The sequence below is a fragment of the Schistocerca cancellata genome, chromosome 9, assembly GCF_023864275.1.
Source record: "Schistocerca cancellata isolate TAMUIC-IGC-003103 chromosome 9, iqSchCanc2.1, whole genome shotgun sequence".
NCBI lineage: Eukaryota > Metazoa > Arthropoda > Insecta > Orthoptera > Acrididae > Schistocerca > Schistocerca cancellata.
This window is the reverse complement of record NC_064634.1, coordinates 42,555,511-42,582,040: the sequence shown is the minus strand read 5'-3', so window position 1 is coordinate 42,582,040 and position 26,530 is coordinate 42,555,511. Positions and strand designations below refer to the sequence as shown.

At 42.0% G+C, this 26,530-nt stretch overlaps 1 protein-coding gene across 1 annotated transcript in view; it reads right to left on the bottom strand.

The window, feature by feature from the left end:
• The window catches only part of LOC126101048 (2-oxoglutarate dehydrogenase complex component E1-like), a 218,218-nt gene that overhangs the window by 90,018 nt on the left and 101,670 nt on the right, over nucleotides 1–26,530 (bottom strand). Inside the window, exons 5-9 of the mRNA XM_049911711.1 lie at nucleotides 26,465–26,530; nucleotides 20,189–20,423; nucleotides 1,124–1,303; nucleotides 721–901; nucleotides 507–634 (exon numbers count right to left, since the gene is read on the bottom strand). The exon at nucleotides 26,465–26,530 is cut by the window's right edge and continues 190 nt beyond it. Coding sequence (XP_049767668.1) covers nucleotides 507–634; nucleotides 721–901; nucleotides 1,124–1,303; nucleotides 20,189–20,423; nucleotides 26,465–26,530 — 790 coding nt within the window. The remainder of the gene's footprint in view (nucleotides 1–506; nucleotides 635–720; nucleotides 902–1,123; nucleotides 1,304–20,188; nucleotides 20,424–26,464) is intronic.

The window sequence follows — 26,530 nt, the reverse complement described above, 5'->3', positions numbered from 1 at the left end:
TGAATGTTTATACTTATCAAAATTTGAGTCCCAATTAAATCTCAAATGTTGTGACATATATAAATGTATGAAGAGAGAGATCTTCACACTTTATCAAGTAAAGCATCAGTACTAATGTGAGCTCTAAAGTTATATTCCTCTACCACCAATGTACTTGGCTATAATGTTAAGGAACAGAAGTAAGTTGGAGTGGTGGAGAGGGGGGGGGGGGGGAGGGGAGACAAGAAAAAGTTGTATCTATTAAATCAATTGTACAGATGCATACAATGAACTTTTGCTGCTACTGCTGAAACTTTATTAACATGTAATGAAAATTTCACATTTGTATCAAATTTGTTGCAGTGGAATGCACTTTATTTCCTAAGGAGAAAGGTGACTATGTTCATCTGTATCATCACCATACACAAATCAATTAAATGCAACTTCTTGTTTACTGCAAACATATCAGCAAATATGGATTTTTCAATTTTTTTTTAGAAATACGACAGATGATTCACACAACTTACAATATCAATAACAACATCTTTGTGGAATGTTGCTCTCCACTCTGCAGCAATTTTAGACACATGTATGACAGCTTCAGGGTCATCTGAGTTGACATGGAAGATAGGTGCATTCACCACTTTGGCAACATCTGTAACGTAATTTAACAGTTACACTTAGTACGCTTCATACACACCACTAGTGCATACACATAACCAAAAGTAACAGAATACAAACCAGTGCAGTATGGGGATGAGCGTGAATGCCTTGGGTCAGTGGTGAAACCAATCTGATTGTTGAGTACAATATGAATGGTACCATGTGTTGTGTAATCAGGCAAATCAGACAAGTGGAAAGTCTCATACACTATGCCTTGACCACAGAATGCAGCATCGCCATGTAACAGTATGGACATAACCTATTACAGGAATGTAACACATATTTTCTCATTTATTTTTTTAATTAAAAGATATACAGTTATCTGCAGCAAAAGATAACAGTGATGAACCCTACAACTATTTAAAAAGTGACAAAATAAAAAACAACATTATCTAAATCAACATCCGAGTATCTTCAAAACCAAAGAGAATAGACATGAAATAACATTCCATAATACTTCAGCAATCAAAAGTTGTCTTACCTTCTTTCCTTCTCCATCACCACGGTAGAACTGTTCAGCACGAGTCTTCCCCTGAACAACAGGATCCACAGCCTCAAGATGGGATGGATTGGCTACCACAGCTAGTCGCATATTTTTGTTAGTCACACGGTTCAAACGTTCAATGTAAGTACCCAAATGATATTTGACATCACCTGACCCCTAAAATAAGAAGCAGTCTCACTGCATGAGCTATGTACCATGTACTAAATTAGTCCGCTTTTGCCATAAATGAAAGGCAACAAGCAGAATTTCAAAAAAGCTACTCAAAGTAATTATATATGCTTAATTAGTACTACAGATTAATTCTACATTTTCTGCTGGATACCAAGCTTGACATGTAAATTGCATTTCAGGGCAAATATCAACAACAGGTGAGAGGTAACACTAACAACCAGTCTTAAAAACAAAAAAAAAAAACAAAAAAAAAAACAAAAAAAAAGTTACTTAAAATGGTTTACTGTACAAGATAAATAAACTGCAAATCAACTAATATTAAATTTGCCAGTAAAATTGAGCACTGGATGGGGGAGGGGGGGGGGGGCAGTGACAGTAAGGGGGGGGGGGGGGGTAGCGACAGTAGGGAAGCATTTGGGGGGAAGGGGGGGGGGTGCACACCAGAGTTGCTGTGAAGTATCAAGAGGGGAAAAAGGAAACAAAACAGAGTCTGAACATCAAAAGAAAAAGCATCCTTTGTAGCAAACAATGGGAATCTCACATGAAATATAATAATATGAAATGGACAGATTGCTACTCACTAGACAGGAGGCATTTAGTGGCAGAAGGGTTCATTGAAAGAAGACTGCTCAATATTATCAGCTGTCAGACTAACAAGGTGAGGTCCCCAGTGGTAGGGTTGACTTTCTGTAATCATCTATATGGTGATGTAGATTAAGATACCAGGTATCATAACCTGCAGACATTCACCCTGGTGGGCTCTTGCTTGTAAGTAATCAACAGAAAAAAACTGAATTTTGTGCAACAATAGTGTTGAAATAGTAATATTGTATGGATTGGTTGCGTGATTTACTGGACAGCGTAAGAACTTCACATGCAGAAGGTCAGGGGTTTGAATATTGTTGGGTGCATGAATTTTCTTTTTTTTAATTTTTAAATCTTTATCAAATTTACTTTGATTATTGGTATTAATTTAATTGGTTTAAAGGTTAATTTATTTCTATTCCTTTGTTATCGTTTTAACCATCATAGCAAATTCTTCATTTCCTCTTATTTTTCTTCCTGTCTTTCTTCCCACTTGAAATCTTTGTTCATGTGATTTTAATTAATCAAAAAATGGAAAAACCGGGATGTAATGTAACAATATTATGAACAGGAAAGTTGCTACTCACCATACAGCAGAGATGCTGAGTCACAGATAGGTACAATAAGAAGACTTTCCAATTAAAGCTTTTGGCCATTAAGGCCTCCATCAACAATAGACGACAGATACAGATATGCTCACACAAATGCAACTCACACACACAACACCAATCTCAGGCAACTGAAACCACACTCAATCATGTTGCGTGCTTTTAGTTGCCCAAGACTGCAGTCGTGTGTGTGTGAGTTGCATTTGCATAAGTGTGTGTATGAGTGTCTGTCATCTATTGTTGACAGTGGTTTTAATTAATTTTATAAATTAATTTCAATTTAATCTCTTATTTTATCATCTCATTTTTCCGTCCATGTTATTGCATTCATTATTTCTACTCCTTCCTCATTTTGCTCGACTTCATTTCACTTATAATCCTTTCTTTCATTTAAATCTTCATTTGCATTATTTTTTTCATAGTGAAGTAGGCATTTAAGTTATGTTTGTATGATGATTACCATCTACAAAAATGCACATTTGGTCAGAAAATACACATTTTTGACACCATTGCACAGTCAATAAAAACAGATCATTTCATTTCATATTTTGTTTTTCAGGCTAATGTGGAATTTTCAAATATTTAAATATTTTAAGGGATAAATATAATTAAATTCTGATTGGAAAAATAATGATATAAAGAAAAAATGAGAGCAAGTGAAGAAACTGATATGACAATTAAAATGATGTAATAAAGGAATAGACATAATAATTTACAGCTATTTAGTGGTGGAGAGGGACAGAAAAGAAGATATCCCCTTCCCTGTTCCTTTTCCAACACTACACAGCTGCTTATTCCACCAAACCACCCATTTTTCCCCTCTTCTCCAATCCCCCACCCACCCAACAATACCTCCTGACTATGACCAGCAGCCCTGCTCCGTTCTCACTACATCCGTACATGCTCCCACAAGCAGCACTAAACCTCCCTCCACCCCTACCATGCTATCCCTCCCCCTCCCTACCTCAGCCTCCTCCTTACCCCTGCCACTAGCATGTGCAGTTAAAATCTGCAGACTGGCCTCAGCAGCCAGAGGCAGTGGTGGTCATCTCTCTCTCTCTCTCTCTCTCTCTCTCTCTCTCTCTCTCTGTGTGTGTGTGTGTGTGTGTGTGTGTGTGTGTGTGTGTGCGCGCATGTGCATGCACGCGCTTCTACTTCAGAAGGCCTTTTGACTGAAAGCTTAAATGTATAGCAGTCTTTTGTTATGATGTCCTAAAAGTAGCAATCTATCCTTTTCATAATATTGTCATTATTCTATCCTGGACTTTCCATTGTTTGATGTGCAGAACAATGGTAGCCAAGCTAAAAACACCTCAACAATGGAAGATTGTACAATGTTAAGAAGTCATTGTTTTGTACCTTTCAGTTTGGCAACCTACTCAGCAGCCTATTTTCATCACCTCTGTATAAAGTGTCCAGTTTCTAAGGTGCTGGAGCTAAAGACCATTGCGTAGCACATCATAATTGTTAACACTCTACCGCACACCCCTATGGCTGGTGCCACTTCTCTGCCCCAATCGCCATCACCATCTGTCTTGATTTTTGTCAATATTCATATTTTTTCTTTTCGCTGTCTCCTCCCCTTCATCTGGCAATTTTGGATTGATGGTGACCCCTTTTCTAGTGATAGGGTGGTATCCAACATAGTATTCTATTTGGTACCCTGTCTTCCTTTATCCTATTTACATGTGCAAATAAAACTGGCTGTTTTCCTGCATGTTGTTACAGATATATCTATCCATTTTCGTCCTCTGATGGATTAAGTCATATTTTTACCCTAACCATCCTAATACAGCTTGAACTTCCCCTTTAGTAATCAATCTCAGTGGCCAGCAGTTCATTCTGATTTCTATTTTGCTAATGTATCAGGCTTGTGTTCCATACAAAACTATGATCTGAATTATAGCCTTATACATTCTACTCTTTGTTGTTGTTCTTATCTTCCCATTCTATAGAACATAATTTGTTGTGTTTGTACAGTTTGTCCTTTATTAATCGTGCTAGTGCTTTCATCATTACTTGTGCTCTGTTTATTAAATAATATCTCAAGGTATTTTGCCTTTCCAATGGCCAAGTACTCATATTACTTCATGTTCATCTTCCTGTCAGACTTACTGAATTCCTCTTTAACACTAAACTGGCAGAGTTTCTGACATTCCTGAAACTGCAGAAAGGGGTCATTTTGAGACAGTGTAAAATAGTTTCCTATTCATCTTGACCAAGTTAATTTACTTTAGTGTACGTTAATCTGTAATCTTTGGTGAGTTATAATAATAATGTGGCAGAACTGCCAGAAAATATTAATATCTTTGCTTTTTTGTACTTTGTTTTACTTACTTTGGTTGTTGACTAGTTGGTGTGAGACATTCGTCATGACTGTTACCGTGATTGTCGAAAACTATTCCTTTGTGTTTTGATTTATCTTGTGCCAGTAAAAATATTACATAGTGAAAGTAAATGGTGTTTTCTGTGTTATAAGAATAACAATCACCATACTGGTGACCTCTGGCACGCAACATACATCCGATTCGACAATGTGGCAGTTTACTTCGACATCTCCACATCGCTCACCTTCCACTCCTGTCGGACTACAACATGATACTAATGGTGCCTCTACACTGCCTTTCCACGGTTTCCTACGCACAACGCCACCAACAACTGGGATAAAATTGGAAGGTAAGTACAATGCCGTGGAGTTTTCTACGTCATCAACAATGCCGTTGTGGACTCTTTCAACATCGTCAGTGATGTCACCTGCTATGAAATCTTTTTCTACGTTCATCTATAACAAACCAATCATGAGTGCTGTGCCTAAATTTGTGACTCACAGTGCGTTGTATGTACAACCTTCTGTGACATGTAGTGTGCAACAGTGCCCCAACACTATGAACCTCACAGACTTTTTGAGCCCACAGATCACTTGGAGCTCCCTATATATTGCTGATAAATCAGTTTTGGACACATTCTCTCCCCACCCACTACAATACTCACTACAAAAACAGATGGGTACAGATTTCAGTGACAACAATTACTGGTTGGGCAGTCGTCCCACCCCGACTGTTTCTGCAGCCCCGGTTGCTCCTGCCACACCTCCCGCGCCAGCCGTGTTTAAACCAGCAGCCGCGAGCGCTGCAAGTGACAGCTTCATAAACACTCTGCCACTCCTGTCTGCTGTGCTATCAAATCTGTTACATCTATAACACAAGAGTGAGAAAATTTCTTAACTACCAAGGTTCACAATGGACAATCCGCATGCGTGGTTTATTTTGGCAGAGACTATATTCACTGCCCTAAACATTGATTCAGACAGTGCTAAATTTATTGCACTTATTAATGCCCTAGAGGACCATGCTGAGTGGGTACAGGACTTAGTGCTGTTGGCGGTCCCCGCAAATCGTTACGCACTGGCAAAACAACAGATCTGTGAACATCTAGCTAGGACTACGCAATAGTCTGTTTTATACATACTGCAAGATGTACATCTCAAAGACTTGACTCCTTCACAACTGTGGCAATGTATCAGAGCAGTCTTCAATAGCAAAACTATGCCAGATGAAGCTTTACTTTCTTTCTGGGTTGCAAAGCTGCCACAAACTATCCAACTACAACTCCTATCACACGATCATGAACGTCTACAAGCGAAATTATTGCTGGCCGACGCCGCATATAAGATAATCAACAAAAGAAGGTTATCTATGTGTGCCCCCCTCGATATTACACCACCTCCACGTGGCAGAGGCCGATCTTTCCAAAACAACAGACAGAGTACACTGGCTGAGCACCAGATTCCACACCGTCCTTCACCATCCCATACCACAGCTTCAAGTGACATCCTTCACCCGGTAACAACACAGGAACAGCAAGTTAATCCTCTCTGCTGGTATCACTCCATTTACGGTAATACAGCCAGGAATTGCTGCTCACCCTGTGCAATGCGCCCAAACACACACGGCGAGCAGCTATACGCGCACCGGTCCGCACTGTGACGTCAAGTAGCCTAACAGATCACAGGCTAGTACTTCCGAATTATTCTCTCAGACGTTTGTATATCCAGGATTAGCTTCTCAGAAATGGTTTTTAGTGGGCACTGGTGCCAATGTGAGCGTCATTCCATGTTCAATGGTCACTTCTACAATCACGCATTCACCTCACCAAATCAGAGCACCCAACAACTCCTCATTAAAGGTTTATGGTATAACGCAACTTCGCATTTACTTCGATGATACACATAATTATGAATGGACATTTTCGGTAGTAGAAATCGATGAGCCAGTATTAGGATTAGACTTCTGAACTGCTCATAACTTTTCTTTGGACTTAATTACACCTGCCCCCTGCTCAGTGGATTTTAAACAAATATTTTCAGCGAGATTTTCCCCATCCACGCTGACAGAATGCAGCTCGAATACGTCCTGTCAACAAGACAAAGAGACAGTTTCTATTCTATCTGAGGAGGTCAAAGCTGCCTTAGTGAACTTAGTTATGCAACGCCTTGAAATCGACCAACTGTCCGAAGACAATGCAAAGCTACTTCAATGTTGTGATGTCCTGACTGATGAATTGCGCGGGTTTAGAGAGGAGGTCAAGATTAAAAGTAATAACACGCACGAAACTACACGGGACCTGCATACCGCACCGCTGTTTATACGCAGCCACAGCAGCGCCTGCCACGACCCGGACGTCAAAGACGGCAACCCGCCCAGCAACCCCCCACCCTGCGCTTCACCATCCGACTTTCATCAAAACACAGAGGCAACAGGTGTTCCAGATGATGCTGCGCATGCACGCGCAACAATTCCTTCATGCAGTAACACCATAGTCAATGGAACCCCGCCGGCTGTCGCACAGCGCAGCTCCGCTGACAACAGTGCAGCTTTCACTGAACTACCGTTCAATGATAACGTATTTCAGGTTAGTTCCCTTTCATATTTACCGTGCACCCATGATAACATCGCTCCTTCCTGCGTCCCTCCACGTATTTCGGCCACACCTGTTCACAAAATCAAGGCCATTACTACGTGCGTCTGTCACAGGCTTAACACAACTGAGGGACCGCCTGTCCGTTCTCACCCCCGACGCCTCAATGCAAAAAAACTTACCGCTGCCAAAGAATGTATTAATGAACTTTTACGCTGGGGTATAATCTGCCCCTCGGACAGTGCGTGGTCTTCCCCAATACATGTCGTTCCCAAAAAGGACAATTCCTTTTGACTCTGTGGAGACTATAGGCGTTTGAATGCCAGAACAATACTTGGTAACTACACTGTCCCACACCTCCACGATATTTCACAATCCATGTTCGGTGCCAATTTGTTCTCTGTGTTAGACTGCAAAAAGGCATACCATCAGATTCCGATGCACCCAAAAGATATCCCCAAAACTGCTATCATCACCCCATTTGGACCATATGAATACTTGTTTATGCCTGATGGATTGAAGAATGTCGCCCAGACCTGGCAAAGATTGATTGACACCATTCTACATGGCCTTAATTTTTGCTATGCCTACCTAGATGACATCATTATTTTCTCCACAACTGCCGAGGAACACAAACAACACTTCCAACAGGTTTTTGATAGATTGGCACGACACGGAGTTGAGATTAAGCATGACAAATCTCAACTGGAGAAGCCAGAGGTTATTTTCCTGGAACATTTGGTCAATGAGGGCATTCGTCCCACCTCAGATAGAGTACAACAAATACTTGATCTTCCCCTCCCTCAAACCTATAAAGAGTTACGTAGATACCTCAGAATGGTAAATTTTTTTAGACTCCGCATTCCACATGTGGCATCTCTTCAAGCCCCTCTCACTGAGGCCTTAAAGGGAAAGAATACCACAGGTGACAGACACATAGAATGGGATTAGACCATGCAGCAAGCCTTCGACTCGCTTAGGTACGCCTTGGTGAACGCTATTACCCTGTCTCACCCTCACCCTGACGCCTCCCTGACAATAACCACAGATGGTAGCGATAATGCCATTGGCACAGTTTTGCAACAGACCCTACCAACAGGTACTACACCCCTGGGTTTCTTTTCAAAAAAACTCACCGAAAGGCAAAGGAAATGGTCTGCATTTGATTGTGAACTTTACGCCATTTGTGAGGCCGTAAAGTACTTTCGTACAGATACTGAAGCCCGACTTGTGACAGTTTACACAGATCACAAGCCCCTTGTCGAGGCTCTCCACAAACTAGCATTAGATGTACTACCCAGAATGTTTCGCCATATGGATTTGGTATTACAATATGTTTCAGACTTTCAATATATCAGGGGTAATGACAATGTTGCAGGAGACTACCTGTCACACCTGTCCTCCCTGAAGACAGCTATTGATCCTCACCGCTTACACTAGCTCCAGCTATCCGACCCAGAGATACAGCACCTTCTTTCTGACTCTGATACTTCATTACAAATTGCTCTACTTCCCTTCCCTAATGATGATTGCTCTTTGTATTGTGACATTAAAACAGGTCATCCTCGTCCTATAGTCCCTAAAGCACTTAAGAAAGATGTTTTTGACACAATGCACAATCTTGCTCACCCGAGCATTCGCGCGACTACGTGCCTCATTACACAGAGATACGTTTGGCTAAATGTAAAAAAGAGATTGTAATCGGTGGGCAAGAGCATGCATACCTTGCCAGAGCGCCAAAATACACAAACATACTAAGCCCCCATTAGGCAAATTTGGACATCGTTGGTCTGTTACCGATATCTAACAACTTCCATTACTTACTGATCATGATAGATCATGTCACACGTTGGGCCGAGGTTATCCCCATCACGAACATTACAGCCGACACTGTAGCTCACGCTTTTGTCCACCATTGGCTTTCTCGTTTTAGTTGTCCTACTTCACTTACCACAGACCAGGGGAGACAGAGTGTGAATCTAATCTGTTTAATCACCTCTGTCAACTGTGTGGTATCAACAGATTCAGAACTACAGCCTATCACCCACAATCTAATGGCCTAATAGAATGATGGCACCGTACCCTGAAGGTCACTCTCATGTGTCATTCTTCCTCTTGGACTGAGGCACTCCCCTGGGTCCTTTTAGGTTTGAGGACAGTTTTCAAAGAAGACCTTAAAGCATCAGTTGCTGAGATGGTATATAGAGAAAACCTTGCACTTCCAGTGGATTTTCTTGATGATCCTCCTCTACTTCCCGAGGATCAACTTCCCAAGTTGGTATGACAGGTTCGACAGCATATCACCAAGTTAAGTTTTCCGCAACCTCGATTGCATGCTTCGGTTTTCATTCAACCACACCTCAGTTCTTGTAACTATGTGATGCTTAGAGAAGACGCTGTGCGTCCACCCCTTGCTCCACCCTACACTGGCCCATACCAGGTCCTGTCACACTCTGAAAATACTTATACGATCCTCTTTAAGAACAAACCATCTGTCATGTCCAATGAGCGCTTGAAGCCATCATGGATCCTTAATGACACCGACATACATGATAATGAATTTATTTTGCAGGAACCTTCAGAGGCCTGTCCTCTACCTTCTCCACAAGCTAATCAAACACTCTCTGTAAGTCAAGGCCTCCCTCTTCTATACTTCACACCTCCGAGTGCCAGCAGTAATGAACTAGTGTTTCAAGTGAACTTGAGTGACTATGATGTTGACTCTATAAAAATACAACTTGTGGACACTTCTTTTTTTATTTGAAATTCAAAACAATTTTGTGCCATCTGACCAGAAAGACATTAAGCTATTACAGTGCTTCAATGTGGCTCCTGGTACTTCACAAAATGTCATTTCAGCCTATGTAGACTCCAATAATGTTTTATTTATAAGAGTAACCCTCCCTTCTCCTTCATCTTCCCCGAATCCTCCTACCCCTATTGATATCACCCGTGCTGACCACACTGTACGGCCACGTCTCAGTCTTCAAGATTACGTCATGCCTTAAATGTTTACCATCCCTTTACCACTTACTCCCCATCACTGCTCCTATGTGTGCCGCGCTTCTTGGGGCATGGGGGGGGGGGGGGGGCCTCTGTGTCGTAACTGCCAGAAAATATTAATATCTTTGCTTTTTTGTACTTCATTTTACTTACTTTGGTTGTTGACTAGTTGGTGTGAGACATTCGTCATGACTGTTACCGTGATTGTCAAAAACTATTTCTTTGTGTTTTGATTTATCTTGTGCCAATAAAAATATTACATAGTGAAAGTATATGGTGTTTTCTGTGTTATAAGTATAGCACTCGCTATAATAATTATGTTACATGCTAATGTATATATTACTTACTTATTTCAACAAATCTTACTTATTAATATTGCTCATGCTAACAAGCTTCTTGAACAGTAATTATTAACTATCTGTGTAAGATTCTAGGCATATTTAGTATATACAGTCCATATTATACTCACATGTGTTTTACACACAAATTTGTTGTTTTTTACTCAAGTCACTGGAATCTGCTACACACACCACAGGTGATTTCTGTTTTATGTGCACGGCTTTGTGACACTTTATTCAGTTGTCGCTAATCTTGTTGCCTTCACAGAGGCCAATTTGGCACTTCTTTCACTTCACAGACGATTTTAGTCCCATGGCCTTTCGTTCTGTCTGTTCTTTTGTTCCTTTGAGTTCATTCACCTGCTGAAATATGAATCACTTCTTTTCCATGTTCTTGTTCATTGCTATTTTGTAGATGACCCACGCATTTATTGGTGTGTGTGTGTGTGTGTGTGTGTGTGTGTGTGTGGGTGTGTGTGTGTGTGGGTGTGTGTGTGGGTGTGTGTGTGTGTGGGTGGGTGTGTGGGTGGGTGTGTGGGTGGGTGTGTGGGTGGGTGTGTGGGTGGGTGTGTGGGTGTGTGGGTGGGTGTGTGGGTGGGTGTGTGGGTGGGTGGGTGTGTGGGTGGGTGTGTGGGTGGGTGTGTGGGTGGGTGTGTGGGTGGGTGTGTGGGTGGGTGTGTGGGTGGGTGGGTGTGTGTGTGTGTCGGGGCTTACGGGCACTCAACGTCGAGGTCATCAGCACCCTGACACACATTAAAACAAACGAATGTGGACAAATTTAGTAAAATGGAAGCATACATGCAAAGAAAGTGGGAAAAGATGAAAAATGATGTATAAGAAAATCAAACATAAGGAAAATGAGAGAGGAGCATCAAGGATGCCAAAGGAAATTGTCACTGGCTGGCCACTTACATAAAATATGGGCGAGCCAGTTACCCTGTGAACACATTAAGACCCTCCCCCCCTAAAATCTTGGTAGAAACATTGGACAAGTCACAGAATCTAAAAACTTTAACCACATTGGTTTGAGTATTTCCTAAAAGAGATGGCAGATCTGCCAGCAAGTCAGCCATGGCACGCTGGTCAGAAAATAAAATGCAATCCAATAAAATGTGGTGCATTGTGACCTCCATGCCACAAGTACGACACATTGGAGGGTCCTCTTGCCGGAGCGGGAAGCCATGCGTCATAGGACTGTGGCCTATCCGAAGCGGAGTGAGGAGAACCTCGTCCCATCCACGTGGCTGGAAGGAAGAACAACACACGTTTTGTGAGCTTGACTAAATGGAGCTTATTGTCAGTCATTTCCAGCCACTCATCTTCCCACCAACACGACTCGTGAGCTTAACAGTGAGGTGAGTGCATGCAGGGGGATGGCACACTGAAATACTTGCAGACTGAGTCACACCTCCTTGGCTGTGAGATCTGCCATTTTGTTCCCAGCAATGCCAATGTGCCCTGGAAACCAACAGAAAGCCACCTACTTCCGCAGTCATTGTGGTTGTAGGAGGGCATCCTGGATGGTCTGGGCTATTTTATCCACTGGATACAAATGTTTCAAAGAGTGAAGGGCACAATAGAATCCCCCTGTTTAAACCCATCTGTAAAAACAGCTACATAGTCATGGTGCTGAGATAAAAATGGCAAAAAAATTTGCATTAAAAAAAAAGCAGGAATGCAATCTCTCTTGTACCGCACCAAATCTAAAATCACTCTGGGCCTCTCCAGTAACCAGGGTGGCAGGCAGTTAAAACCCTGGATTTGGGGCCATATGGGCTCCACACCAAGGGACTCCAGCACATGCTGCACACGGATCCCAAATGGCATCATGGGCTTGGGGACTGTGGGAAAAAAGACGGTCCAGAGGTGGATGAGCAACAACATGGTGAGCGGGTGAGGTGGGAGCTGCAAGAAACTTACACACCTGGTGCACCAGGAGCAGCTGCCACTGGATGATAAGTGCCAGTTCCCAGGTCTCAGCACAGAGGCTGGGTATAGGACTGGTCTGATAAGCACCCATGGCCAGTTGAATCCCTGCATGGTGGACAGTGTCATCAAGGACCCGCAAATAAGAGGGCCTCTCTGACTGATACACCTTGCACCTGTAGTCCAGCTGCAAACACATAAAAGCCCAATAAAACTGGGGGAGATGCTCCCTGTCTGCTCCCCAGGACCTGTGGCTGAGGCACTTGAAGATGTTCAGTGCCTTCAGGGTTCTGGCTTTCAAGTCTCGCAGGTGTGGCAACCATGACAACCATCCACAAATAAGGAGCACTGTACTGGACTCCTTACTGTACATGTTATACTGTTGATGGCTATGGCAAAGAGGCTAACACTTAAAACACTGCCCTGGGGGACACCATTCTCCTGCTCAAATCGATCAGACAGTGTGTAACCAACTCGGGTCTGAAGAAACTGCTGAGACAGAAAAGACTGAATGAAAATGGGGAGGTGGCCAAGAAATTCCCATTGATGCGTTGTGTGAGAATACAGTGTTTCCAAGCAGCATCGTACACCTTACTGATATCAAAAAATATGCCGATACAGTGATGCTGACGGAGGAAAGCCTGCTGAATAGCTGCTTCTAGGAGGATCAGGTTGTCGACCATGGACCGAAATTTTTGAAATCCACACTGAGAGCGGCTAAGGAGTTGCCTGGTCTCTAAAAGCCAGACCAGATGACAGTTAACCATTCTTTCCAGGGTCTTTCCTACAAAGCTCATTAAGGCGATTGATAACTACTGGGACATGAGCAGTCCTTTCCTGGTTTGAAGAGATGGATTAGAATTGCCTCCCTCCACGAGCTGGGCAAGACATCTGTCTGCCATATTAGACAAAAACATTTGAGGAGGATTTCCTTTCACACCGCAGGCAGATGTTGAAGCACGCAGTGCCAGATGTGGTTGTGACCGGGTGCAATGTCAGAAGTCTCAGTCAGTGCTGATTCGAGCTCCCACATGGAGAAAGGGGAGTTGTAGGCCTCAGAACTGTTCAACCTAAAGTCCAACTTTTCCCTCTCGAGAGTCGCATGGTAGCGACAAAATGCTGGATCCTGGCTTGCATTGGCAGCAGTTTGTGCAAAATGCTCGGCCAGCATCTGCGCAATGTTTCTAAGTGTTGTTTGGAGGCACCCGTGGTTCAACACTGCAGCTATCTGCTGTGTTTACTGAAAATCCTCCGGATGGCTTCCCATACTTTTCAGAAACAAGTGGAATGATTGATGGAGTTCAGGAACTCATGCCATGACCACTTTTTGCTCTCTTTAATGACACAGTGAGCCTTGGCTCTCGTGATTCGGAAGGATGGGAAATTGTCCACTGTTGGGCAGCATTTAAACCATCAAAGAGCCGCACGGATGGCTAAATGGCACTCTTCTGTCCACCAAGGGACAGGTCGCCTCTGAAGAGGACCGAAAAACATTGGCATGGATAGATCACTTGCGTGATGTGATCCATCGATTTCTGGACACTGTCACAGAGTTCAAACATGGCAACTGGCCAACCAGTGTCGAGTTAGCCCTGCGAATCATACACGTTGGTGGCTTCTGTTCCAGCAACACACCATTGAATAGCTGAAGGTGGATCGGGAAGTGGCCACTGGAATGAAGGTTGTCAATGACCACCCAGTGAACAGAGTCGGCAAGGGCTGGAGAGCAGAGAGATAGGTTGATGGCTGAGAATGCCCCAGTAGCAGCACAGAAATGAGTTGGAGTACCAGCATTTAGGAGGCACAGCTCTCAAGATGTCAGGAGGCTCTCCAAAACTCAACCTCGACGGCAAGTAGGCGTTGAGGCCCACAGGACATGGTGGGGATTGAAGTCTCCCAGGAGGAGAAATGGTTGGGGGTGTTGCGCGATAAGACCTGTGAGAGCCTCAGAGTCTACTGTATCCAGTGGAGGTAAATACAGAGAACACACTGTAAGCTGCTGACATGCAGCAATTTCAACCACAACTGCTTGCAGGTTGGTATCCAGGGGAAAAGCAGAGAAGTGGTGCCCATTATTGACAAACACAGCAACCCCTCTTTTGGCTCTTTCCCCAGTCAGGTCATGTTTGCGATATAAGGTGCAGGGGCATCAGATGCTTTGAAATGTGTTTCCTGCAAACACAAGCACAGAGAATGTTGCTGCATTAGGAGTTTCAGTTCCTCCATGTGCATACTGAATCCATTCATGTTCCACTGTAAAATGGGAGCTATCTATCAGGGGGGTAGTACTTTAATCCCGACTTTCTGACAGAGAGGGGAGCCCACAATGGATGGAGGCTCAGGTTTGAAGCAAGATGGTTGTCCCAATCTGACATTGAGCTCCATAGCCTTTAAAGAAGAATTGACACACGTCAGAGAGGTCAATGTTGACATCATCAGGCTGTTTTCTGCCCAATTTATTGGCACCATGTCCAAAATATTGTAGAAGACACACACTGGCCATTTCTTATGTGTATCCTTTGTAGCATATTTAGATGCCATTTAATCAACTACATCCATCCCATACTTTGTTGCATTTTATAATGGTAAGGTGCCAGGTTTCTGCTTCAGGAGGCAACGGACTCAGAAGAATGACATTTTTATTTTTATTTTCATGGTATACAGACATGGTACAGTCTATGTTGCCAGTCTGTCACAGAATGTTGGGCAGCGTACTTCAGCATTTGCCTTTCTTACTTTCATGACAGTTCTTGTTAAGTGCATCAAGTAATGAAGTTTTATAATATTATCTATCTTAAGTTTTCTTTTAAACAATGGAAACTCCAGTTAGGAATATCAACAATGTAGGAAAATATAGATTGCTACTTACAATAAAGACAACATGCTAAGTAGCAATCTGTCTTTTCCTACATTGTTGTTAAGTTTTCTTTTCCTTGAGCTGCTTAGCAAGATGAAGGCACATGAAAAAAAATGTTTGTCATCATGTTTCTTCCTTGATTTGGAAATGGTTCCAGGAGACTTAGAATGACTTACTCACTGAGTGACTGCTTCTCTCTATGCATGTCCTCTTTCCTGAGATATGGCAAAGCATTACATATAGTATATTCTGTTGGGACATAGGCAACAATCCAGAATTTGATATCATTGTCAGGTGTGTTAGGCCTGAATTGAAAGAACCTGTGTCTTGTTTTGCTCAGTAACAGCTGCTTGCCAATGATTATTTTTATCCTCTGCAGTAAGAATGAATACAGTTTTTAATTAATTTTCCCCACATTTCAGATACAAGAGCAAATTTGTTGGCCAACAGGCTTTCAACCTGTGTTGATTTTTCATGGAAATGAAGAAATCTGAGGAGCACCTGAAATCTGTCCCTTGGTACAATGTCCTTGATGAAAGTAGGGCCCTAAGGATGCGACTGAAGATCACTCACAGACATACCTTTTGTACAAATGACATCCCAAGCCGATATCAGGGCTATCAATTTTTCCAGTTCCTCAAGTCATACTGTCCAGTCATTGTTTGTAGTACTTTTTGAGCATTTATTACATGTCTTTGTTAACAAGACATAGCATTATGCCAACAACAACAACAACAACAACAACAACAATAACAACAACAACAAGACAGAAAACAGTGATGAAAGAGTCGTCTACTTCTTGTGAAGCATAAGCAGTGGGGCCTCTCTCATCTTTAGAAAATCCACAGTCAATCTCCTTTGACAAGATGAAAAATTGGTGATCTCCCACTCAGTTCCATCCCTAGTCACCATATTTTTAAAGGAATTCAACTGGGTATGCTGTGATGGTTGAGGTGAGGATAATCTAAATCCTCCTCCATTAATCCTTCCCCATTCACAATGTCTTCATCTCCAACCTCACTTGCATCTGGTATGAAATCCTTATCTTAACCAGTGAAGACAATTTCCAATTCAGTGTCAAAATTCTTTAAGAAATGGGAGACATACTTGAAAAGCTCTTCAGAGTATTTTATCTGAATGACATGAAGTAAACTGCGGCAGATTGGAAAGCACACATGCCGAGATGCACCAATGAGCAGCAACAACTCTGCATGATACCTGATAGTTGTCATTTCACATTTACATATTTTCAGAAGAGAAATTACATTTGTGTCAAACTAACCTCTTCCACATTCTAGGTACATCAAATGAAATGTCCAAGAAAATATTTATATTTTGTAAATTGCAATACATCATTGTACAGAGGAGATAAAATTAGGGAAAGCCATAGAATTTCGTGAATGAAGTAAAGAAAACTGGATGTGACATTGAAGAAGAAAGTATGACAGGGGCCACTGTAACTCCTTCCACCATTCCAGTGTTAAGCTTTCTAGTCATATAGTTAAGATCTTCTCCATCTTATGTTAGTACAATCTGGTCATTCGCAAAACATAAGCTAAATAACTTGCTGACCTCCAACATAACTCTCATAACTTGCCATTTTATAAGCCAAGCTTCCCTGTAATGAAAAGCATGCACTCTGTTGCAGTTTTATTGAGTTTTAATGGAATCATCCAATGTAATCTTTAACAGCCCCAGCGACATTTATTGTGTCAGAAACAACACAAGCATAACATTTTACATGGGAATTTTAGGACGGAAACATACAGAAAAATTAGGGGTGGCAACTAAGTGGGAGATGAATAATGAGTAATGCACACACACACTTATTTCTCATTTAATTCCACTAGGTTGACTGGAATACTCTCTTTCAAATTCTGAAGGTGGCAGGGGTAAAATACAGGGAGCGAAAGGCTATTTACAATTTTTACAGAAACCAGATGGCAGTTATAAGAGTCGAGGGGCATGAAAGGGAAGCAGTGGTTGGGAAAGGAGTAAGACAGGGTTGTAGCCTCTCCCCGATGTTATTCAATCTGTATATTGAGCAAGCAGTAAAGGAAACAAAAGAAAAATTCGGAGTAGGTATTAAAATTCATGGAGAAGAAGTAAAAACTTTGAGGTTCGCCGATGACATTGTAATTCTGTCAGAGACAGCAAAGGACTTGGAAGAGCAGTTGAACGGAATGGATGGTGTCTTGAAGGGAGGATATAAGATGAACATCAACAAAAGCAAAACGAGGATAATGGAATGTAGTCGAATTAAGTCGGGTGATGCTGAGGGAATTAGATTAGGAAATGAGACACTTAAAGTAGTAAAGGAGTTTTGCTATTTAGGGAGTAAAATAACCGATGATGTGTCGAAGTAGAGAGGATATAAAATGTAGACTGGCAATGGCAAGGAAAGCATTTCTCAAGAAGAGAAATTTGTTAACATCGAATATAGATTTAGGTGTCAGGAAGTCATTTCTGAAAGTATTTGTATGGAGTGTAGCCATGTATGGAAGTGAAACATGGACGATAACTAGTTTGGACAAGAAGAGAATAGAAGCTTTCGAAATGTGGTGCTACAGAAGAATGCTGAAGATAAGGTGGGTAGATCACGTAACTAATGAGGAGGCACTGAATAGGATTGGGGAGAAGAGAAGTTTGTGGCACAACTTGACTAGAAGAAGGGATCGGTTGGTAGGACATGTTCTGAGGCATCGAGGGATCACAAATTTAGCATTGGAGGGCAGCGTGGAGGGTAAAAATCGTAGAGGGAGACCAAGAGATCAATACACTAAGCAGATTCAGAAGGATGTAGGCTGCGGTAGGTACTGTGAGATGAAGAAGCTTGCACAGGATAGAGTAGCATGGAGAGCTGCATCAAACCAGTCTCAGGACTGAAGACCACAACAACAACAACAATTCCACTAGCTTTCAAACTAATTTGAAATTTCTGTCATAATTCCCCCACCCCTCCCACTCCCAACTGACTACACCATTCCATATGTGCCTGCGCACAAACAAGTATACATTCGTGCACGTGTACACAGCGTCCCAGAAGTGTTGAAATGAACTTTGAGGGATTTTAGAGGGTGTCTTGAGCAACAAATTAAAAATGGGAAGCCATGCCTGGAAAAGTCATCCAAAAACACTATAGAGAGTCTTAGTTATAGGCACCGGTGCCTGCCACTAGGCCTCCCTTCAGCAGCAAATGTGAATTTTCGGTGATGGACTGTAGGCAGAACATTTCAAAATGTTTGTTATTCAGTGCTCACAACTGAATGCAATGATTGCCTGGCCTTGTATCTGATGAATGGAATGCTCTGTTGCCTTTGTGGATGATGGTTTTGGACACAGCTTTCCATCTGCAGTTTATTTTTCTCCTGTATACCAAAAAACACTGAAGATTTGGAGGGTTCCAGTAACAAAATAAACTGTGGATTGAAACCTGTGTCCGAAACTGTTATCAACTGGGATAACAATCATTGCATATAGGGGACAAGGCCTTTCTAAGCAGCAACCAGCTCCAACACGGCAATCAGTTGCAATCACTGAAAAACCACAATCCGAGACATCTGCCTAAGGTACATCAGCATACACAGTTACATTTGTTGCTGAACGGGTGGCACAATGGCAAAAACTGGAGCCTATAACTTTGATGCACTATAGCGTCATTGAATGACCCTTCCACAGCTGGGTTCCTGTCTGATTTGTTCCTCAAAATACCCTCTCCAACCCTCTGAAGTTTGTCAAAATATTTCTGGGGCGCCCTGTAAAACTAAAATTACTAATGCTTTTTTCTTGAGATATGAATAGCGCTCCCCTCACTTCCCAGAATATTAATGTATACAACAGTCTACAGTCTCAGTATGGCAACACAATGTCAGAGGAATCTTTTTGATTACCTGCCTCATCTTTCGCTTTATTTTCTACAAAGCTAGAAGGTCCTGGCTGAAGTATAAACAATGGGAGAACTAAAGATAACCATCACTATAAATTGTTGACGTGTTGAGTGGCAGACTGACAGTTAAACAAGATCAAAGTTATCCAAAAACTTAAACACACACACACACACACACACACACACACACACACACACACACACACACATGAGAGGGAGTGGGGGGGGGGGGGGGAGTGGGAGCAGAGAGAGAGAGAGAGAGAGAGAGAGAGAGAGAGAGAGAGAGAGAGAGAGAGAGAGAGAGAGAGAGAGAGTCCTACTGCAAGTGAGACTCCAGCACTGGGACAACACAATAGGAAAACACATCTATTGTAGTGTCTGCCTCCACACTGAGTGATCACTGCAGCAGACTGCCTTGCGAGGGGTACAGGTTCGATTTCCGGCCTGGTTGAGATCTTCTCCAATGTGTTGTATAGTCTACATCATCATTTCAGCCCCATCAATATGCAAGTCATGAAGTGGTATCAGCTAAAAAGACTTGCACCTGGCGACTGGTCTACCTGACAGGAGGCCCTAGCCACACGAACATTTCATTTCATCTACTGGTACTTTATGGTATATTAATTTGAGCTGCTTGTATAAACACAGCAACAACTGATTTACACCACAATTGGTGGACAAAAGACTGGCTAGCCCTACTTTAAAATACATTATCCAATTCCAAGAAAATATGAAATAATAATTACTTACGTCATCTTCAGATTCCAGAGCAGCAAACTGGGTAAAAATTTGTTCCAGTGGCTTCCGACAAACATTGGCCAAAACATTCAGACGGCCTCTGTGAGACATGCCCATTACAACAGATTCTATACCATACTCTGTTGAGTGATCAATAATCTGCTTCATGGCTGGTACCAAGATTTCACAACCCTCCAAACCAAATCGTTTTTCACTTGACCATTTTCTTGCCAGAAATGCTTCAAGTCTGAGATAAAAACATAAAATGGCAATGATTTAATTTCCTCCAAATAATTCTTTTAAAAACAAAATTATCACTTACAGATTATACTTAAAAACACAGCTCATATAAATGAAATCCTGGATGGGTCACGAAACTGGAAATACGAGGTTTGCAGGAAAGTCATTGCAACTTTTTTTGCCTTGCTAATTAGTGAGTGGATCACAAACTGGTATTTGTTGCACGGAAGCTATGGAGGCATATTTATGTATTCACAACAGATGGCTCTGTGATTGCGGGCAGTAGCACGAAGTGCACTGCAAAATCTGTTGTAGGGCGTGTGTCATGCAAAATGGAAGTAGCCTGCCTTGAGCAGTGTGCATAGAGCAAGACAGCCATTTGCTGATGAAGAAATGTGAGAGAATGTCACAGTGACTAGGTGGAAGGCCCTTGGGAATAATGTCTTTCCATACCATACAGTGGTATGGTGGGTACAAACAGTTTCAGTAAGGACGTGTGGTAATCACTGATCAGCCATACTTGGGATGACTGAAGTGATACATGCTGTCATAGAGCAGCTCCTGGAGGAAGACAAATGATGGATTCCAATGGTGTTAGAGAGGGCAAGTGGTATTGAGAAAGGCACCATCCATGGGATATTGTGGACAGAGCTTCAACTGTGCAAATTTACATTGTGGTGGGTATGAACTGACATAAGTCCAATAGTGAATGCAATACACAATATCCTCCAACCACCTCACAAGCTGGAACAGGATGGTGACCATTCCTTGCCACGAATAATAGCCATTGATGAATGTTGGGGCAGGGCATACTAGCCATAACTCAAACATCAGTCCAAGAGTGACAACATGTTGAATCATCAAGATGACAGAAGTTCTGTCAGAATCCTTGCCATGTGAAATTGATGGTGATCACAACACTTGATGCCAGGAGAGTCATTGTGTGTCACTTTGTTCCACGTGGCAGAACAGTGAGCGCAAAGTACTACAGGAACTTTTTGGTGTAACAGGTATGATGAGGCATTCAGGAGAAACATCCAGATCTTATGGACAGTGCAGTAACACCGCATGACAATTCAAAACCACAGAAAGCAAGAGTGTGTGCAGCGTCAACTGTGATGCTGTCGATGGGAAGAATTGGAGCACCTGTCATACTCTCCTGACCTTTCACCTTGTGGCTTATCTTAAATGACTGATATATGAACCATTACCTGTCAGGCGGACTGCAACATGAGAGGACACTGAAAATGCTGTAGGACAACATATGACCCAATTCAGACATGCTGCAGAAATGTAGACGCAGATGGTATTCAGCACCTCCCCCTTATTGGCAGCATGTGGTGGTTGTTGCAGGACACTACTTTTATGACCTTTAAATCCAGTCAACTGAATGTGTGCTGTGCTATAATCATTTTGCACCATGAAACCATTAACATCCTGTACACTACTGTAATACGTATGTGAGGCACAGCATTTACATGTTCTTCAATTTCCACACATTAAGTTCCCACCTCAGCCTTTCATCTGTCCATCAAATTTTCCAACCATGATTGTATCTGCAAAAATGTCAACCCTCATATTTTACTACTCTATATACGAAATCAGGCTAGCATCAGATTCTTATTGTGCCCCAAGACAGACCGAAAACTGCTTTCTTTAGTATGCCTTTTGGCTTAAAGAATGTGCCCACTACATTTCAGCAGTTTGAAGATTTGTTAACAGGATTGAAACGAACTATGTGTTTGGTTTATTTATACAATATTATTGACTCTCACATACAATCTAAGAACACGCTGAACAGCTAAGAAGTGTTTTGTTACAATTACAAGGGGCACATTTGAGTCTGAAGTTGGAAAAATGTTCTTTTGCTCAATCACAGATCAGTACTTAGGTCATGTTATTAGCTCAGTTGCGGTAAAACCAGATGTTGTGTTGGCAGAAGTGCCAACACCGTGTTACTAGAGGAGGCCGAAATGCGCGCGTTTTAGCTCACGCAGGCTGGCATGAGGAGGGAAGAACTATACTGACGTGAGGTCTGGAACATGACAAGGAATTAGAATTCAGAAAGCGGACATAATTAGTTCAATACTTAAGTTTAATCCATTAATGATGAACGTCACTCTTGATGGTACATGATTCACAATATTATCAGTTCAGAATACATTCTTGAAGAATATGGTGCCTTGCTAGGTCATAGCAAATGACCTAGCTGAAGGCTATGCTTAACTGTCATCTCGGCAAATGAGAGCGTATATAGACAGTGAACCATCGCTAGCAAAGTCGGCTGTACAACTGGGACGAGTGCTAGGGAATCTCTCTAGACTAGACCTGCTGTGTGGCGGCGCTCGGTCTGCAATCACTGATAGTGGCGACACGCGGGTCCGACGTATACTAACTGACTGCGGCCGATTTAAAGACTACCACCTAGCAAGTGTGGTGTCTGGCGGTGACACCACACCAGACCTGTCACTTACCAAAGTGGTAGACAATTTTTCTGCACTAACCTGAAGGAATTGCAGAGCTTTCTTAGTAGATTGTAAATTATTAATTACTATTGCTCTGTTGAGGATTACACTACAGTGACTAAACCTCTGACTAAATTTGGGGGGGAGGAAGGGGAGGGGGGGGGGAGAGGAAAAGAAGAATATCTTTAATATACTACAGAGTATGAGATAGCTACATGGCAGATTAAAGAGGTTTCCATAAGTTCTCCCCTGCTAATATACCCATATTTTGAAAAGCCATTCATATTATCTTGTGATGCATCCAACTTTGCTGTGGGATGTGTTCTAAGTCAGGAACAGGGTACAGAAGAGAAACACACTGGTTACACATCTCACCAACTTGATACAGCAGACATTAATTACAGCACAATGGAGGTGGAATTATTAGCCCTCGTGTTTGGGATAAATTATTTCAAAGCAATTGATATTCAGGAAAATAAGTTGCTACAGACTGTGCATCCCTTCTGCGGCTGTTAAATCTGAAGGACCCAAACACATATTTGATGTCATATATGTGTGAGTATGATTATGATATGCATCATAACATACATGCGTTGAGCCAAAAGGTCCTTATGATGCAAGCAGACGAGATGCTTATTGCGGGAGCTGCAAGAAGCTCAATATCAGGCTGCAGACTGCCGGCAATAAGATACTCTCCTGGATTTCAAAGAGTAACCAACTGTCTCCACATTCTCCATCCCACAGTTTCCATCCCTCTGTCCTATCATCTCCTCCAAATTCACATTCCCTCACCATCACTGCATGCTGCTCTGTGCCAATGCACCCACCAGGCTTTACCCCTTTTGCACTCTTTGCCCCCTCCCTTCTCCCCCCCCCCCCTCCCCCCCTCACCAGTCTCCCAACGCTCCATCTGGCAGCCTTATCCTGCCACCATCTAGTAACTGCACTCTCTGCCAAGCAATGCTGACTCCCTCTTCCCCCCCCCCCCCCCCCCCTCTATTCTGTTATCCCCCCCTTTTTCTGACCCACTCCGAATTGCTGCTCCCATTTAACGTGACACAGTTGCATTCTGGTTGGAGCAGTCAATGACTGCATTCGTGTGCATGATCTGTGTTTGCTTGTGTGAATGTGTATGTTTTGTTGCTTCCTGCAGAAGATTTCAGCTGAAAACTCATGTGTAATAGTCTTTTAACTTCAACTTTGTTAGTAGTACAGATTCTTTAAAAAATTGAAAAATAATAATTTGCCTATCAAGCACAGTTTTGCTTGCGACCTCTTGCAAAAAGAGGTAACTGGAATTGAAAGCTTGTGTGTACAGTGCAATTAACAGATCTTGCATCTGCAGATCATGGTCTAGCGGCTAGCATAGCTGCCTCTGGATCATGGGGTCTCACGTTCGATTCCCAGCCAGGTTGGGGATTTTTCTCTGCCCGAGGCCTCGGTGTTTGTGTTATCATCATCATCATCATCATCATCATCATCATCATCATCATCATCATCTGTGACCATGGCTAATTTGGATTGTGTAAAAATTGGACTGTAGAAAAACAGACTTTGTACAGATGCTGATAACCAAGCAGACGAGTACCCCACAAACCAAACACCATCATCCAACAGATCTTGCATACTTGAGCATCATATGAATAGATATTACTGAGATTCCATAACCTCGATGGTATTTTGCACTTCCTCTAAAGGTACAACATGACAGATTGCACAAAAACTTTTTAAGTTGCATTCTTCTGTTGTAAATATACTGTTGTCAAAATTGAATGAAGTGTGTCAGTCTTCTTCTGTTCTTACTTACACAATAGTAAACTTTCACCAGTGTTTTACTTGAACTCCAACTGGCCAGTACTTATGAACGAAAACCATCTGAAAAGGACACGTAACATCACATTTAGACATAAGATTAAATTGTCTATTTGTTTATTAATGTTTATTGTGTACAATATGAATGTTTCCTGATAAATTTGGCAATTGAGTGGTATGTCTGCAGACAAAAACTTCTATTTCCTTCTCTGTTTAGTGATTGTAGACTACCAAGTGCCAACTACAATGTGAGAATTCCCCTACTCACTAATAGGTACAGCACTATGTTGCTGCCCAGGTAGCCTAGGACATTATTCTAGTGTTTACTGTGTGAGCTTTTGAGATTGTATATTTTCTATACAAAGTGTTGCGAGTGATAACTGAAGCTGACATTCATTTCATGTCTGTCACTTGGTTTGCAGTTTTGTGTTATACAAGTTAACTATGTATTTTGACAGTTTTGGCTAAAAATTGTCACGGAACACTGGTACAGCAACAGGAGAGAAGACTTTTTAATTTCAAGGGATAATCTACAACCACAGCTAGAGAGCAAAACTAAAAATTTATTGGATCAGTACTGCTAGAAGTAGCCAGTATAATATGTAAGTCTATTAACTGTAATTTAAAAGTTAAAAAGTCAAAAACTGGAATGTTAATTGCTGATGAAATAATGTCATTTCCAAAATAAACACTCTCACTATATGGTGCACCCCCCATAGCTTGAAGTCCTCTATCAGGGCAACGCACCTTTCCGAGCAAGTGTCTGGTGTTCTTTTGCAGACAGTGTGAGCCACCAGACCTGTGAAATTAATGACTGTATGGCATCCACCCATTTGGAGGGGTTGGTAACTATTTATTACTGACATTGAATTGTAAATTTTTTTTCCTTCTCTCATGTTAGAAGTTGTGTCTATTTACAGGATGGTGTCACTCAAGAGGATGCGAGCAGAGCACAGATTCCAGTCTTAACTCTCTCTCTCTCTGCCTTTAGACTCTGTCATGACAACATGCAACATTCTTCTGCTCCTAAAATTCTGCTACAACCCAAGCTGATGGTAGTCTGTTCACCTTCTTCAAGCACATACTTTGTACCCAAGTACTGAATTATAGTGAGCTTTTACCTAAATCATTGCCTATCATTCATAAAAGCTACCCTCATTAGATGCCAACTGCTCAGTCCTACCTTTGATCTCTGTAGTACATCTTGGAAGAAAGATGTCAGTTTATGTTAAACCCTGTTGGTGCATTTGGAGCATCTGTTTTTGGAGAAGACTGAGCAACCAGTTTGCTGCAACCATCAGATATCTTGTGTAGGGCTAAAGAGAATAAATAGGAGACCTTAAGGAACATACAGATGTATATAAATGGCCTTTTCCCTTGCTCAGTATGAAAGTGGAATACGAAAGGATATCTGTAATACTCATATGATTCAGTCACGTATTGTCCAACAGCCTGCAGAGACTGCATGTAAATATGGATAGACAGGTATTATCCCCAATACATCATGTGGGATTGAACTACCAATGAGTCCTCAACTCATGTGAATCAACATGACTAAACGCTGTCCTGTTTCAGATCCTGCAACAGCAGCTGCTGCTGTTGCCACTGTTGCTCCTCCTCTCCTCTTTCTGTTGCTATAGTATTCCATTCTTCAGTTAAGAGTGACCTTTCATAGCACAACATTTCAGTTTTAATATGCGAATTGGGAGTTTGTACATGAAAGTTTCTATTTCTATAAAAAAGATAAAAAAATTGTAAACTGTTCACTAACCCAGTTGCTCGTGTCAGTCTTGCAAGTATAAGCCTCTTTTCATCATTTGTTATTTCCATCACTCCA